Source organism: Ailuropoda melanoleuca, chromosome 6, assembly GCF_002007445.2.
Source record: "Ailuropoda melanoleuca isolate Jingjing chromosome 6, ASM200744v2, whole genome shotgun sequence".
NCBI lineage: Eukaryota > Metazoa > Chordata > Mammalia > Carnivora > Ursidae > Ailuropoda > Ailuropoda melanoleuca.
Window position 1 is genome coordinate 129,574,234 of NC_048223.1, and position 12,577 is coordinate 129,586,810.

The following is a 12,577-nucleotide window of genomic DNA, read 5'->3' on the forward strand; positions in this document are numbered from 1 at the left end:
TTAATGTGGATGTCATTAGCACAAACAGGATACAGGGTAAGGTGTGAAAATCCCCTTTCCTTCCCCAGGGTCGGTAATCCCATCAGGGGCTCCTGGAGGAAGCCGCCAGGAATCCCGGCTGGGGTGTGTGCGGTCAGGGGACTCCAGGGAAGTTATTTGGTTCCCATTCATTTCCATAAACATAAAGTCAGTATGTTTATCATATTTGCCCCCAAATTGGTGTTGGAGAAAAATATTCGCTCTGACTTTGGGGAGATGTCAGGGAGGGCTCAAGACCCCTTACTGCGTGTAAAGTTCTCAGTGCAGGGTGTCCAGAACCCCAGAACCAAGGTGGAGGCAGCTCAGCTCCCAGGGATCATGGTGGGTGGAGGGGCAGGAGTGCTGAGCCCAGGCCGGAGCCCACGGTGTCTGTGTTGAGCCTTGTGGGCGCGTGTTCCAGACGGGCAGAGGGGGCGGCCAGGCGGAGAGCTCGGGGGGCGCAGGGTGTCGGGGAGGGGCCCCTGTGCCGCCGTCCAGCCCGGGGGCCCAGCAGGCTCGGGGCTGTGGAGCAGGTGTTTGTCTGGAACCCCCACAAGGGTGTCTCCCTCCATCTGCCCCACAGTTCGCTCCCTCTTTAGACACCTCTGATGCTGGCTGTCTGTCCGGGAAAGGCCTGCGGAGTTTCATTTTAAAATCTGTAAAAAAGAGGGGTGCCTGGGGGGCTCGGTTGGTTGGGCAGCTGCCGTCGTTTCAGGTCGTGGTCTTAGGGTCCTGGGATTAAGCCCCACATTGACCTCCTCACTCTGCAGGGAGTCCATTTCTACTTCTTCCTCTGCCCCTGCTCCTTCTCCCCCATCTCTCCCAAATATATAAATAAAATCTTTAAAAAATACATAAAAACTATGAAACCATCTACAGAAAACACTGAGTCAGTAATAGTTGTGTGGTTGGGGTGGAACGCAGCAAATGTCCAGGAGATTGGGAGTTCACTGGAATCTGGCAAGGCAGCAGGGAGAGGGAGGGCCTTGACCAGGGGAGGCAGGAGGACGAGGCTGTCACCCGAGACTGGGGTCCCTCTGGGGGTGTCGAGCCGAGAGACACAACCAAGCCAGAGAACGGGAAAAGGAAGGGTTTTACCAGCAACGAGGAAGGAGAACCCCAGGAGCCTTCCCAAAGCCGCGTCTCCCCCAACGACAGCACTGGGGAGGGTGGAAGCCAAGGGGGCGCACAGGCACCGAGGGCCTCGCGCCGACGGGACTCAGTGTGGAGTCGGGGCAGAGGGCATCTGAAGGTGACCGAGTACAGGTCAGGTCACGAGGCCGGCCGGGGTCGGCACCTCCATGCTCTGGCTCGGGTCGGTCCAACATCTGAGGGCTCAGAGGGGTTTGGATCCTGCCGAGCTCACGGCTCCAGGGTCCGTCTTCCCTTGGGAACCAGCCCAGGGGGTCTCGCCCCTGATCCACTGTCCCTCACGTGACTAGGTTCTCTCCTGCCTCACGTGGCTGTTTGTCCTTCTCTGCTTCCACGGGATGGCCGGGGTCCTGAGATGACTTTGCTTATGTCCAGAAAGCTACGTCTGTCTGTCTTTTCCCCGGAACCTTCAAGTCTCTGCCCACGGGGCCAAAACGGTGGCCTAGCCTGTGCCGTGCGGAACAGCCTGCATGCAGGACCACCTGCCCTTTCAAGGGGCTCCCACGAGCAGCGAGCAGTCAGCCTGGACATAACCCGCCAGCAGACCATGGCCTGGGCTCCCTCCTGCCGCGGAGGCGCCCTTCCCCCCACGAGCTTTTTAAAAAAAATTACTTATTTGAGAGAGCACATGCATGAGAGTGGGGGGGGGTCGACGGAGAGAGAAACTCCCCAAGAAGGAGAGAGGAGCCCGACTTGGGGCTCGATCCCATGACCCCACAACCCGGTGATCATGACCTGAGCCGAATCTGAGAGTCAGACGCTCAACCAACAGAGCCACCCAGGCACCCCCACCCCCAAGAGCTTTTGATGACCGAGGAAGGAACTGCGGGCTTTTTCTCCGGTTTGGACAAGACTTTTAACTTTCTACACTTTCCCTCGCCCAAATGGAAACCCGCCGCTGCGCGTCACCTGACCCCACGCACAAACGCAGTAGCAGAGGCTGCCCCGCCGATGAGGACGCAGCAGCTCCCGTGGCAGGTCACAGCCGCCAGGACCGCTGACGTGGCTCTTCTTCCAAAGCCGCTGCTTCCGTTTCCACGAGCAAAGCCGGTGGAAGGTAGCGCTCTCATCGGCCACGTTTCAGGCTCCCTTTCTGCACGTGCTCGGTACTCAAACATCGCCCAGGCGCGAGGGAGTCCTGCGGCTGATGAGAAGCACTGTGACGGCCCGTGGCGGCGGCCAGCCCTCACCGGCCACGGCTGCGTGGCTTTGCTGGCAGGAACAGGACCGTGGGCCTCTCGGCGCCACCTGTGAAGACTCGAGGGGAAGTGGGAAACGTCGTTGCACGCGGGTGGAAGCCGCTTTTATGCAGAACTGGAAAATCTACAAAACGGTCCCGGGGTTGACTCAGAAAATGTAACTGGAATGAAGAGCCTAGAACTCAGCCCCTCGCCTGCATCGAATGTGCCCTTCATCTCCCGGGCAGGGGGCTGTGAGCAGGAAGGGAGCCGTGGGTCAGCCACGCAGGCTCGGGCAGAGGGACTGAGGGGCTGCGGGAATCCCTTCTGAGGCCGAGCCACTGCTGGGATACAGCCAAACGTCCTCGCCTCCCCGTCCAGCGTCACGGTCCCTCCTTGGACGCGTCGCCCTTCTGGCTCTGCACCCCAGGCCAACCGTGAGCGCTCTTCCTAGGAGCCCCCGCTCACTTGTGTGCCGCCCGCCCAGGCCTTCCCTGTGCACCCCCATCTGGGGCTCTGTCCTGATTCCCTAAGTTGAGGCCTTGGGGAGGAGGAAGGACGCGGGCACTCACTTGGAGAGTGCATCCTTAGAAGTGACAGCGTCCCGGCCTGCGCCCAGGCCGAACTTTGACCTGATACCCCACCTTCTGGAGGCACCTTCCTGGCCTGTCAGCTGGGGCAGGTGGGGGGCACCGGGCACCTCTGTGGCTCGGGTCACTGTCCTGGTGTCCAAAGTGCAGGAAGGAAGCCATGTCCTTGTCCCCCCTTTGTGCCGGTGAGGGAACTGAGGCGCGGGGTTTCCCAAGTCATGAGTGTAGAGCAGACCCAAGCCCCGCCCCTGCTGCTGAATCCAGGCCCACGCTGTCTACACAGTTGTCGACTGGCCTGCTTCCCACACTTGGTGCAGGCACGTGTGAGAAAGGGACTGCACCCCAGGCCTGGGGAGGCAGAGGGAAGTCCCAGCGTGGTGCTGGGCGATGGCTGGGCCGGCCAGGGGCAAGGTCCCTGCCCGTGTGGTGGTTGAGGCTGCACGTTCCCCCCATAAGTTGGCTCAGGGTGAGTGTGCACGTCCTCCCCGAGTGAACATCTTGGGTCCCCTGGAGGGGCTTGGGGGTCCTGGCCTCCACACCACTTTCCAAGAAGCACCTGGTTCACACCCACCATTGCCACTGGGGCCACACACCCAGGTATGAAATTGGGCATTGAAGTTGGGTCCTCGACTTCTTATTTCAAAGGGGCAGAAAGACCACCTCCAAAGCACTCCTTATGTGCCGGGCACGGGGACCTACTCTACGGGGGGACCCATCACAGGTGTCGTACGGAGGGCAGAGAGGGCCTCTGTGGTCTGGGACTGGGGCCGGGCGTGAGGTCTGGACGGCGTCCTTAGGGTGCAGGACGCCAGCCTTGCCCCACCCGGCCACTGCAGCCCAAGCTTCTGCCCAGGGAGCGGGAGGCCGGTCTGCTCACAGGTGTGCTTTCCCTCCAGGTGAGCGAGAAAACATAGCGGAGCCGCAGTGAGCGCTACCTGCCCGAGCTTGCTGTGGACAGCCCAGCCCAGACGCGTGGCCCAGCCCAGGCCCCCCTCGGGCCGCCCTCACCATGTCCAAGAAAGGCACGGGCAGCAGAGGCAAGGGGGACAAGGCGGAACTCCTCGCTGCTCTGCAGGCTGCCAACGAGGAGCTGCGGGCCAAGCTCACCGACATCCAGATCGAGCTGCAGCAGGAGAAGAGCAAGGTGGGCCCCCCACGCTGCTGCCCCCTCCCCACTTCTCCACACCTTCCTGGGCCCTGGGGTCTCCCCAGCTGGTCCCGGGGTCTGAGGGGGCTCTCAGGGCAGCTGGGGAGGACAGAGAGCTCTGGGAAGAGGGCAGTGGGGGTGGGGGGCTGTGAGATGGGGACTATCCTGGTTCAGTGCCGGGGCCACCACAGGGACCTTGGCCAGTGGCGCCATCCTGGGAAATGTCCCCTGAACGGGTGACAGTGGAATGACCTCTGCATGGATAAAGGAAACAGGCTGGGCTTAGTGCTTCCAGGTGCCGTTAGAAACTCTGGGGCGGGCCCACGGGTTTGCAGACACTCAGGGCCCAGACCCCCATGGGCAGGCCTGAGACAGCCCCACCCAGACGGCCAGCACTTGGGGCCCTTGAGACCTGCGGGGGAGGCGGGGCTTGTGCTGAGGCCTCTGGAAGGAGTGTGAGGGCTGGTCACGGGACAGCCTGCTCTGCGCCAGGCCAGGCCCGGGTAGGGGCGTTCCACTGGCCCGCTGTCCTCTCCCTCTGTCAGAACCTCTGCCCTCGCACCCCCCACTGGAGGCCTCCTGGGAATGTGGAAGCGGGTGGGTCTGGAGGGGTCCTGCCCAGTGCAGAGCTCTTCTGGGAGGCGGTGGGGGAGGGGAATCGGGTTGTTTGGGGCCAGGTTTCTCACCACCGCGTGACCCACCCCGGTTAAATCATAAGAGGGGTACATGAGTACGTAAGTCACAGTCCCTGACTCGTGATAATCACGTGAAATCCAGATGCAGCGTCCGTCAGTACCGTGGTGCTAGGACACAGCCATGCCCGCCCATTTACTCGCCACCTGCTGGCTGAGCCTGTGGTCCATGCTGGTCACCTACCCTCTCCCTGCTCTGTAGAAAGAGGACAGAACCAGGACCGTTGGTGCTGGGGAGGAACAGCTCGAGGGGCCCCAGGGATGGGCCTGCAGCTCGGACAGCATAGGCTGCTGTCACAGTGACCATCTGGCCTCTCCCGTGGCCAGGCCTCTTCTGTGGGCCCACAGGACCGTCGGAGCCACGGGGCCACGGTTGGGACCAGGGAGTCAGGGAGCTTCAATACCAGCACTTGCTGTGGGTCAGGCGGTCACTAAGTCAGCAGGCCGGCACCAAGAAGCCCAGACACGTGGCCTAGGGGGAGCCTGGGGTGAAGGTGCAAACGTCCCGAGGCCCAGGACGGAGGGTCCCCCCACATGCCGCGTCGTCCTCGAGGTCGTCCCACACCACGGCTGCAGCTGCAGGCCGAGCCTCAGACCGTGCTCGTGGGTCGGGCCTGGGATAAGGTGCTTTGAGAGAGTGTTGTCCGTCCATCGCTCAGCAGCACGACACGTGGACATCGGAGTGTGGTACTTGGCCACGTCTGCAGACCCTGCCCATTATGGCGGCATTGTACTCCTTCACGTGCACTTTAAGCGAAGCCCACCTGTCCTGCAACGGCCCAGGGGTGGGGGTGCCGGGCGGGGGTGGACTCCTGGCATGCCATCATCGCCCAGCGGTCGGGGTTGGAGCTCGCGCCCTCTCGCTGCCGGCCAAAGACCCCGGGGCTGGCGGAGATCCTGCAGCCCAGGCCCTGTTCTTTTTTATGTTTTGGAAAGATCGTCCTCTTGGTACAAAATTCAGAAGGAACGAGAGAGAAGGCCCGAGTCCCCGCTCTGGAGGGTTTGTGTTCGGGTCCTTGCCGTCCAGATGACAGCAGGCCACACACCAGGTGCTCTGGTCTCCTTACCTGCACACTGGCGCTTGGGTCGCTCCGCGTGCAGCACTGGAGTGGGCCTGGCGCTCCTCCCATGCGGACGTGCCCACGTTCCTCCTGCCCGTGGCATCCAGGGTGTTTCCAACATTAGGCCGACACGGTGGCCCGGCCATGAGCATGCTTGTGTGCACATCTGAGGCCACGTGCCAGGACGCTCTTCCAGGTGGAACTGCTGGGTCAGAGCACACGTGTGTGTGCAGGGATCACACCAGAGCAAGGCGCTCCCCCAGACATCCCAGTCGCCGTGGCTGAGAAGACAGCTGCAATCTTATCTCTGCACGCGGTGAGTCCCCTGTTTCCAGACCTGCTGCTCATGGGTTTCCTGTGACTCTTGTTAGAAATGGGGCCGCTAGCCTCACCTTGGCCTGCGGGACTCACCCTGGCCTGTGGGACTCACTTTGACCTGTGGGAGCCCTTCCCAGGGTGCCGGGAGGTCCTGCTATGAAGCCAGCGGCTTTGGGCCTCACGGCTTGGAACGGCCTTCCCGCAGCCTCAGCCGCCAGGAGTTGCCCGTCTCCCCTGTGGGTCTGGGCTGTGCTGCAATGTGGGGGTGCTGGGAACAGAGCCCCACGGGCCACACGAGGGAGGTGACAGGCTCGGAGTGCTCGATTTCTTACATTCAAGAGACTTCCAGGTGGCAGAGAGGGTAATGATTCCTCATCATCTTCTCACCGTCCAGCCCCTGTTGCCAGTCCGGAAGGTGGGAAGGAGCAGCCGAGGGCGCCCTGGCCACCGAGACCCAGGGACATTCTCTGAGCCCGAGCCTCGCCCTCCCCCACCTCCGGGCTCCCACTGCCACTTCCAAGCCAGACCTGCACCTTCCCGCCAAGCATCATTAAAACACTCAAGTTTTGTTTTTTTTTAAGCACGTTCGTGTGTGTCTGTAGATGGTAATATGTCGGACAGGTGGGTCCCCACCACCCAGAACTAACACGTATCATTGTCTTTTGGGATCCAAATATAAAAGTTCTAGACCCTCACAGACACACTGTCCTTCCTGTCTCCTCCCGCGTGGGGCTGGTCCAAGCCCAGCTTCACCCATACCCACCGAAAGGCCTGGACCTCCCTGGGCCCAGCGTCCTTGCAGGACTGAGAACGTGGCGCTGGCCTCCTGGAACGGGCGTGAGGGGGAGCGGGCTCCAATGTGGGCTCAGCTCAGGGAGCTGCTCAGGGGTCCCCAGCACGCCAGTGGGGTTCATGTTTCCTTTCTTTCTTTCTTTTAAGATTTATTTAATTATTTTAGAGAGAGAGAGAGCGTGCAGGGGGAGGAGCAGTGGGAGAGGGAGAGACAAGCAGACTCCCCGCTGAGTGCGGAGCCCTACGTGGGACTTGATCTCACCATCCTGATGTGATGACCTGAGCTGAAACCAAGAGTCGAACGCTTCACTGTCTACGCCACCCAGGCGCCCCCCGGGTTCACATTTCCGTCCCCACATCCACCCGGGCCCCTTTCCAGATCCTGCCTGTGCTTGCCCGTCTCCCCCAGCAGCCAGGTCATAAATGAAACTCCCCTCGGATGATGAGCGGGTGTCTCCTGCCAAGGCTTCGGCAGCCCTCTGTCCACGCAGCTCAGCGCAACAGCCCTCACCACGAAAATGCGGCCAGTGTTGCCGCACAGCGCGTGCCTCAGTCATGGTGATGTGGGGGATGGGAAAGACGATCCAGTAATCATGACTGTCAACAGCTTTGTCCTTATCAGTCCTGAAATCTTGGCACGTGCCACAGTTAATGTCACTGTTGCGACCGCGGGACAAAACCGTGGGACCAGACCCAGGCCGTGGGATTGGAGATTTCTGTCTGGTTTTTGGCATATTCCAGATTTTCTGGATCACGCAAGGAGGAGGGCCTGGTTCTGGACTTCACGGCGGAAGTCCGGGGACAGTCAGCAGGGCCCGTCCCCACCCGCAAACCTGGCTGGGTGGCAGGAGTCTGACGGAGGCCGAGGGGGCTCGTACCCCGCTGGTTCACAGCGCCCACCCTTCACCAGGAATTCCCAGCGGACCTCTGGAGCAGTAACATCTCATTTTGCAGACTGCAGGTGCCGGGGTAGACGAGGCCCCGGCAAAGCACGGAAAGACGCCAGTAAACGTAGCTGCCGCGAGCTTTGGGCTGTGGATCTGGGGCCGATGGTTAGTTTATCACGGAGGGGTAATTGAGCGAATGGAGACTTGACAGTGAAGAAGGAAATGCTGTAAATAAACACAGGACTCCCCTGCTGCCCGCTTTCTGTCGGGAGAGTGCGGCGGGGCCATCTCTGGTGAAGAAGCTTCCAGAAAGAGGGAGCCAGCTCCGCAGGGAGAGGAGCTCACACGGAAGGCCTCGCAGGAGCTGCGTAGAAATGAACTCAGCATTTCTTAAGCAGAGCGCGGTGCCGGAAGCATGAACATAGACAGTGAGGTAAAACGAGCATGGGGCCTAAGGCCCCGTGTTTCCACCAGGATACCAAGGCTTCGGCTCCAGTCCCGGCATAGAGAAGCCCCCACAGCCTGCACTCACGGGGTCCCGCTCATGGGCACCCCTGGGGCCAGGTGGGAGGAATGGACAGGAAGCCTTACACCTATTAGGAAGCGGCTCCTGCTTTAACCGGAAAGGGGCTTCCCCCTTCCCAGGCCACAGACTGTCACTCGGGAAACACTGGGTGCCTGTTTGCCCCCAGGCTGTGTCCCGGTGGAGGGAGACACCGAGGAACGGGAACCAGGTGTCTGGGCGAGGTAAAGCCAGGCAAGCAGTCATGTTGGCAGTGGTGCAAACAAGGAGGGCCTCTCGGAAGAGGTGACCCTGGACAGAGACCAGAATGACCGAAAGAAGGTGGTCTGTGGGTGGCTCCTTTTGGACAGGGCTCCCCTGTTGCAGCGGCAGGAAAGGTGGCCCCGAGGTCAGGCCATGGAGGGCCGTGCAGGCGGGGGCAGGGAGGGAGCCCAATAATGTATGGTCTGGACCAGGACGCTGGGAGAGCGGAGGGGGTCCTAACGCAGATCAGGACCCACTAGGGGACTGTGAGCTTACTGACAATTGCTTTCAGACTGTGCGGTGTCCTGGTCACGAGGTCGGTGTAGTTCTCACTGCAGTTCGTACTAGAAAACGTGAAGGTTGCAGTCTTTCAAAACCCGGTGAGGTGGGGGGGGGCTAGAAATACCAAGCGTTCTGCCTCTTTGTGACGAGGCCAAGCAGGGAAGGAGGCGGGCTGGGGCGGGACTGCAGTGTGGGCAGCCTCGGCCGGTCCGAGGGGAGTGGTGGCGTCTGCGTGACAGCCACGGAAGGTGTGGGAGTTGATAACGGGGAGTTATCCCCAAATCCCAGTTGTTTCCAGACCTCCCATGGGAAAGAATCTTCCACTCCTCCAGGCCCAGAAATACCGAGTCCCCACCATAGCTCGCGAGGGGCTCCGGGGGCGCCTGCGGGCTCTTCCTCCTGGTTAGGTGAGACACAGACAGAAATCTCACTGGAAATACGGCCTCTTGGGACTTTGCAAATAAAAACGGGGCAGGAAGGAACCACAGCGAGCAAAGTAATGAGCCAGAGAAAAAAGTGCCTTCTTAGAGCCAACACCTTGAAAGAACGACGACCAAGACAGTGTTCCAGAAACTGGCCACGCGCAGCTCGCATGTAAGATAAGTGACATGCATTCAACTCTTCAAAGCAAGGCCTTCCCATCCATCAGTCAGGAAGGTGGGACGGTGCCGCTGTTGGCATGGATCAGCGCCCCAGCCGGGGAGAGGACAGGCGGGCGAGCGTGCATGCCCTGCTCTGCTGCGGGGCCTCACGCACACGACCTCGTCCTCAATAGCCCGTCTCTGAGGGTGACCCCGAATTAGAGGAAAGGTCATTTCCAGTAGAAAATTAGCATGACCAAAGGTGCCCACGAGCAGGGCAGCTGGGTCCCAGCGGCGCGGTTTGCCCATGTAATTTGAAATTCCATAGACTGCTGAGCAAATTTGTGAACCAGTATTTGAGAGCTATAAACGTGTTGTGGCCCCATAAAGGATTATGGCCGCTTCCAACCATACGCGGGTGCGGAACGGAGTGCCCAGGCCCCTGGTGAGATGACACGCAGGACTCGTGGCCGCGTAGTCGGCGCATCGGGCCTGCCCGGCGCTGCCGCGGTCTGAACGCACGACCCCACCTGCAGGGCCCAAGGCTGCACTGCGAGGGCTTATTACAGACGCGCCTTTTCTCTGCCATTTAAATCAATAACACGATCTTAGCTGCTAACACACACCACGAGTCAGATGCCGACGCTCCCTCATGCAACAGCTGGTAAGACTCCGGGTACGTCTCCATTCCGCTCGGGAGCGGGTTGGAGGGAGACCCGTCTCCTGGCGTCCTGGCCGGGCACCTCTCCACCGTTCCAGCTTCTTGGTCCCTCTTTTCGACGTCGGTCAGGACTGCAGATGGTGGCCACCCCATCCTATGAGCACCTGCTGTCTGCCAGGCCTGTGTGGGTCACGGGCCAGGCCTGGGCCATCCCCGTGGGGCTGTGGTCTGGTCGTAGTGCCCATCACCGTGGGCCCTGTGTGTCCAGAGCAGTTCTGAGCCACTTGGATGGCTGGCTGGGTGGGGGGGGGGTCCGGCCGTCCTGGTGCCCTCTCCTCTGGGGGAGGGGCTGGGACTTGGGGGTCATGCCAGGGTCCACCCCTGTCACCAGCTCCACGGTTTTTGTGAGGACTGTTGGCAGCACTGAACCTAGTTTCTTTCTGAACACAGTCTGAGGGTGGCGAAGCCGCAGGACCCCCCACCACCTGTGCTCCGTGGCCTGGTCGGCCTTGTTAGGGCAAAGCAGTGGGAAAATGAAGAGATTCCCTGGAATTCCTCATGAAAAAGAACGAGAGCTCAAAGAGCAGGGTGGGGCCTGCCACAGCCACGGGAGCCGACCACGAAGACATGGCACAGCCGTAACACACTGGGAAGGGAACAGGGAAAACAACCGTTCTGCGGGATCCTTACTGGTGGGAAGGGCGTGAACGCTGCAGCTCCTGTGTTTCCTGTATTCCCAGCGACTGCGCGTCTCGTGTGGATAAAGGAGTAGTTATGAGATGTTCTCCCCCGTCGGACCCGGGTTCCATGAGAACCAGATTCTCCGTGTGTGGGGACGGAAGCATGCGGGCTACGCGGGGGAAGTCAATCAGAAGTCCGGGTTTGAGTTGGAAACCGTATTGGAAATTGGAAATGCTAGCGGGAATTAGAGGCATTTCATCTCGCATACAGCACAGTAGATGCCGTGTCTCTGTCCACTGGGAGGCCTGCAGCCCGGCCTCCGGAGCAGCCCGGGGCCCTGCTGGGGCCCTGAAATGCCACCCCCACTGACAGAAGTCAGGGCGCCTGGGGAACAGTCTGGGGCAGGAGGCGAGCAGCTGGGCCCGGATCGCTTGACCTGCAGCAAGCGTGAGACAACCAGGGTCACGGCACGTCCGAAGGCTTCGGGGCCGGCTCTCACTAGTCACAGCTGGACGCTCTGAGCCTCAGTGAGGATGAGACCAGCAGTGACCCGAACCCCGCCAGCTATGCTCAAACCCACACGTTCCTAATCAGACAAGTAATCGGGTTCCTGCCAGGCCCACGGGGAGCCCGCTGGTCCCTTGAAACTGGGCAAATGGAAGGAAGGAATTGAGAAGGCCACCTGCCTTTCCCCTGGGCAGCCTGTCACCTGGAGGGGAGACCCACCTGCGAAGTCTGGAAACGCACAGCCACGCCCCACGGGTCAGGAACCCTGGCCACTGAGCCGCCAGCAGCGTGCGGCCACGTCAGCCGGACGTCCCTGAGGTCCCCGAATGCCGTTGGGCTGGTCTTCCCGCTCAGTGCCTCTGACTCAGAAGTGCAGTGAATGTCTCCTGGAAGCGCCATGCACTTTGCTTGTGCGTCTTTCTTCAGTAACTGTGGGGGCTGTGGAGGACCACCCAGACTCTGAAGGGGCCACGGCCACCGTTTGCTCCGTCTGAACCCATTGCTCCAACCTGCCCGCGGCATCCTGGAACGCACAGGGCAGGGGCTTGGTGTGGGTCTGAGTTTCCACCGGGCCCTTCCTGCGTGTGGCAGGGACAGTCACAGGCACTGTACAGAAGGGCAACTATGCGGCAGGTGTGGGCGCCGTTGTCTCTGAAACGGCTTAGACCACAGTCAGAACCAGACCCTGCCCAGGGCTGAGATCCTCCCTCCGCCTCCCTCCTGCTCCAATAAACGCCTGCTCTGTGACCACCTTGCTCTTCTGTCTGCTGATTCCCATCCAAGAGGCCGCTGGCTCCCCCATGTCCAGCTGCGGGACCCCCCCGCCCCACCATGGGGGCTGAAATGGCTAGAAAGTGGCCTCCTCAAGAGTACAGATTGCTCATAGCCCTCCCCCCCCGCACAGGACTGAGAACCACCATCGAAATCTTGCTTTCCCACGTCTTCAACTTAAACTGGAGAAAAGGGCAGCTATCTTCAATGGGAAGGAGTGGGTGCCGGTGCACTAGGCTTCACAGCAGCCCCATTCTTTGGCGGGAACCTGGACAGCCAGGCAGAGCCTCGCTCCGCCCCGCGAGTGCCTGGGCCATCGTCAGGGGCTAGAAGGCTCAAACCCAGAGCTCGGTGACCAGACGTTGTGCCAGCACTGTGGTATCTGCGCCGTCCCGAGGGCAGCTCGGGGTGGACCCCGCTGGACACTGGACCACCAGCCGGGAGCACCAGCGGAGTGAGTCAGGTCACATGTGCATCCTGATGGGAAGTAACT

At 60.9% G+C, this 12,577-nt stretch overlaps 1 protein-coding gene across 2 annotated transcripts in view; it reads left to right on the forward strand.

Moving 5' to 3' along the window:
- JAKMIP3 (Janus kinase and microtubule interacting protein 3) overlaps positions 1-12,577 on the forward strand; it is a 92,934-nt gene that overhangs the window by 41,586 nt on the left and 38,771 nt on the right. For both annotated transcript variants that reach the window (XR_004626321.1, XM_034663457.1), the window contains exon 2: positions 3,835-4,082. Coding sequence is in view for 1 of the 2 variants with exons in the window: in XM_034663457.1 (XP_034519348.1) it covers positions 3,948-4,082 (135 nt within the window). In the remaining variant the exon portion in view is untranslated. The remainder of the gene's footprint in view (positions 1-3,834; positions 4,083-12,577) is intronic.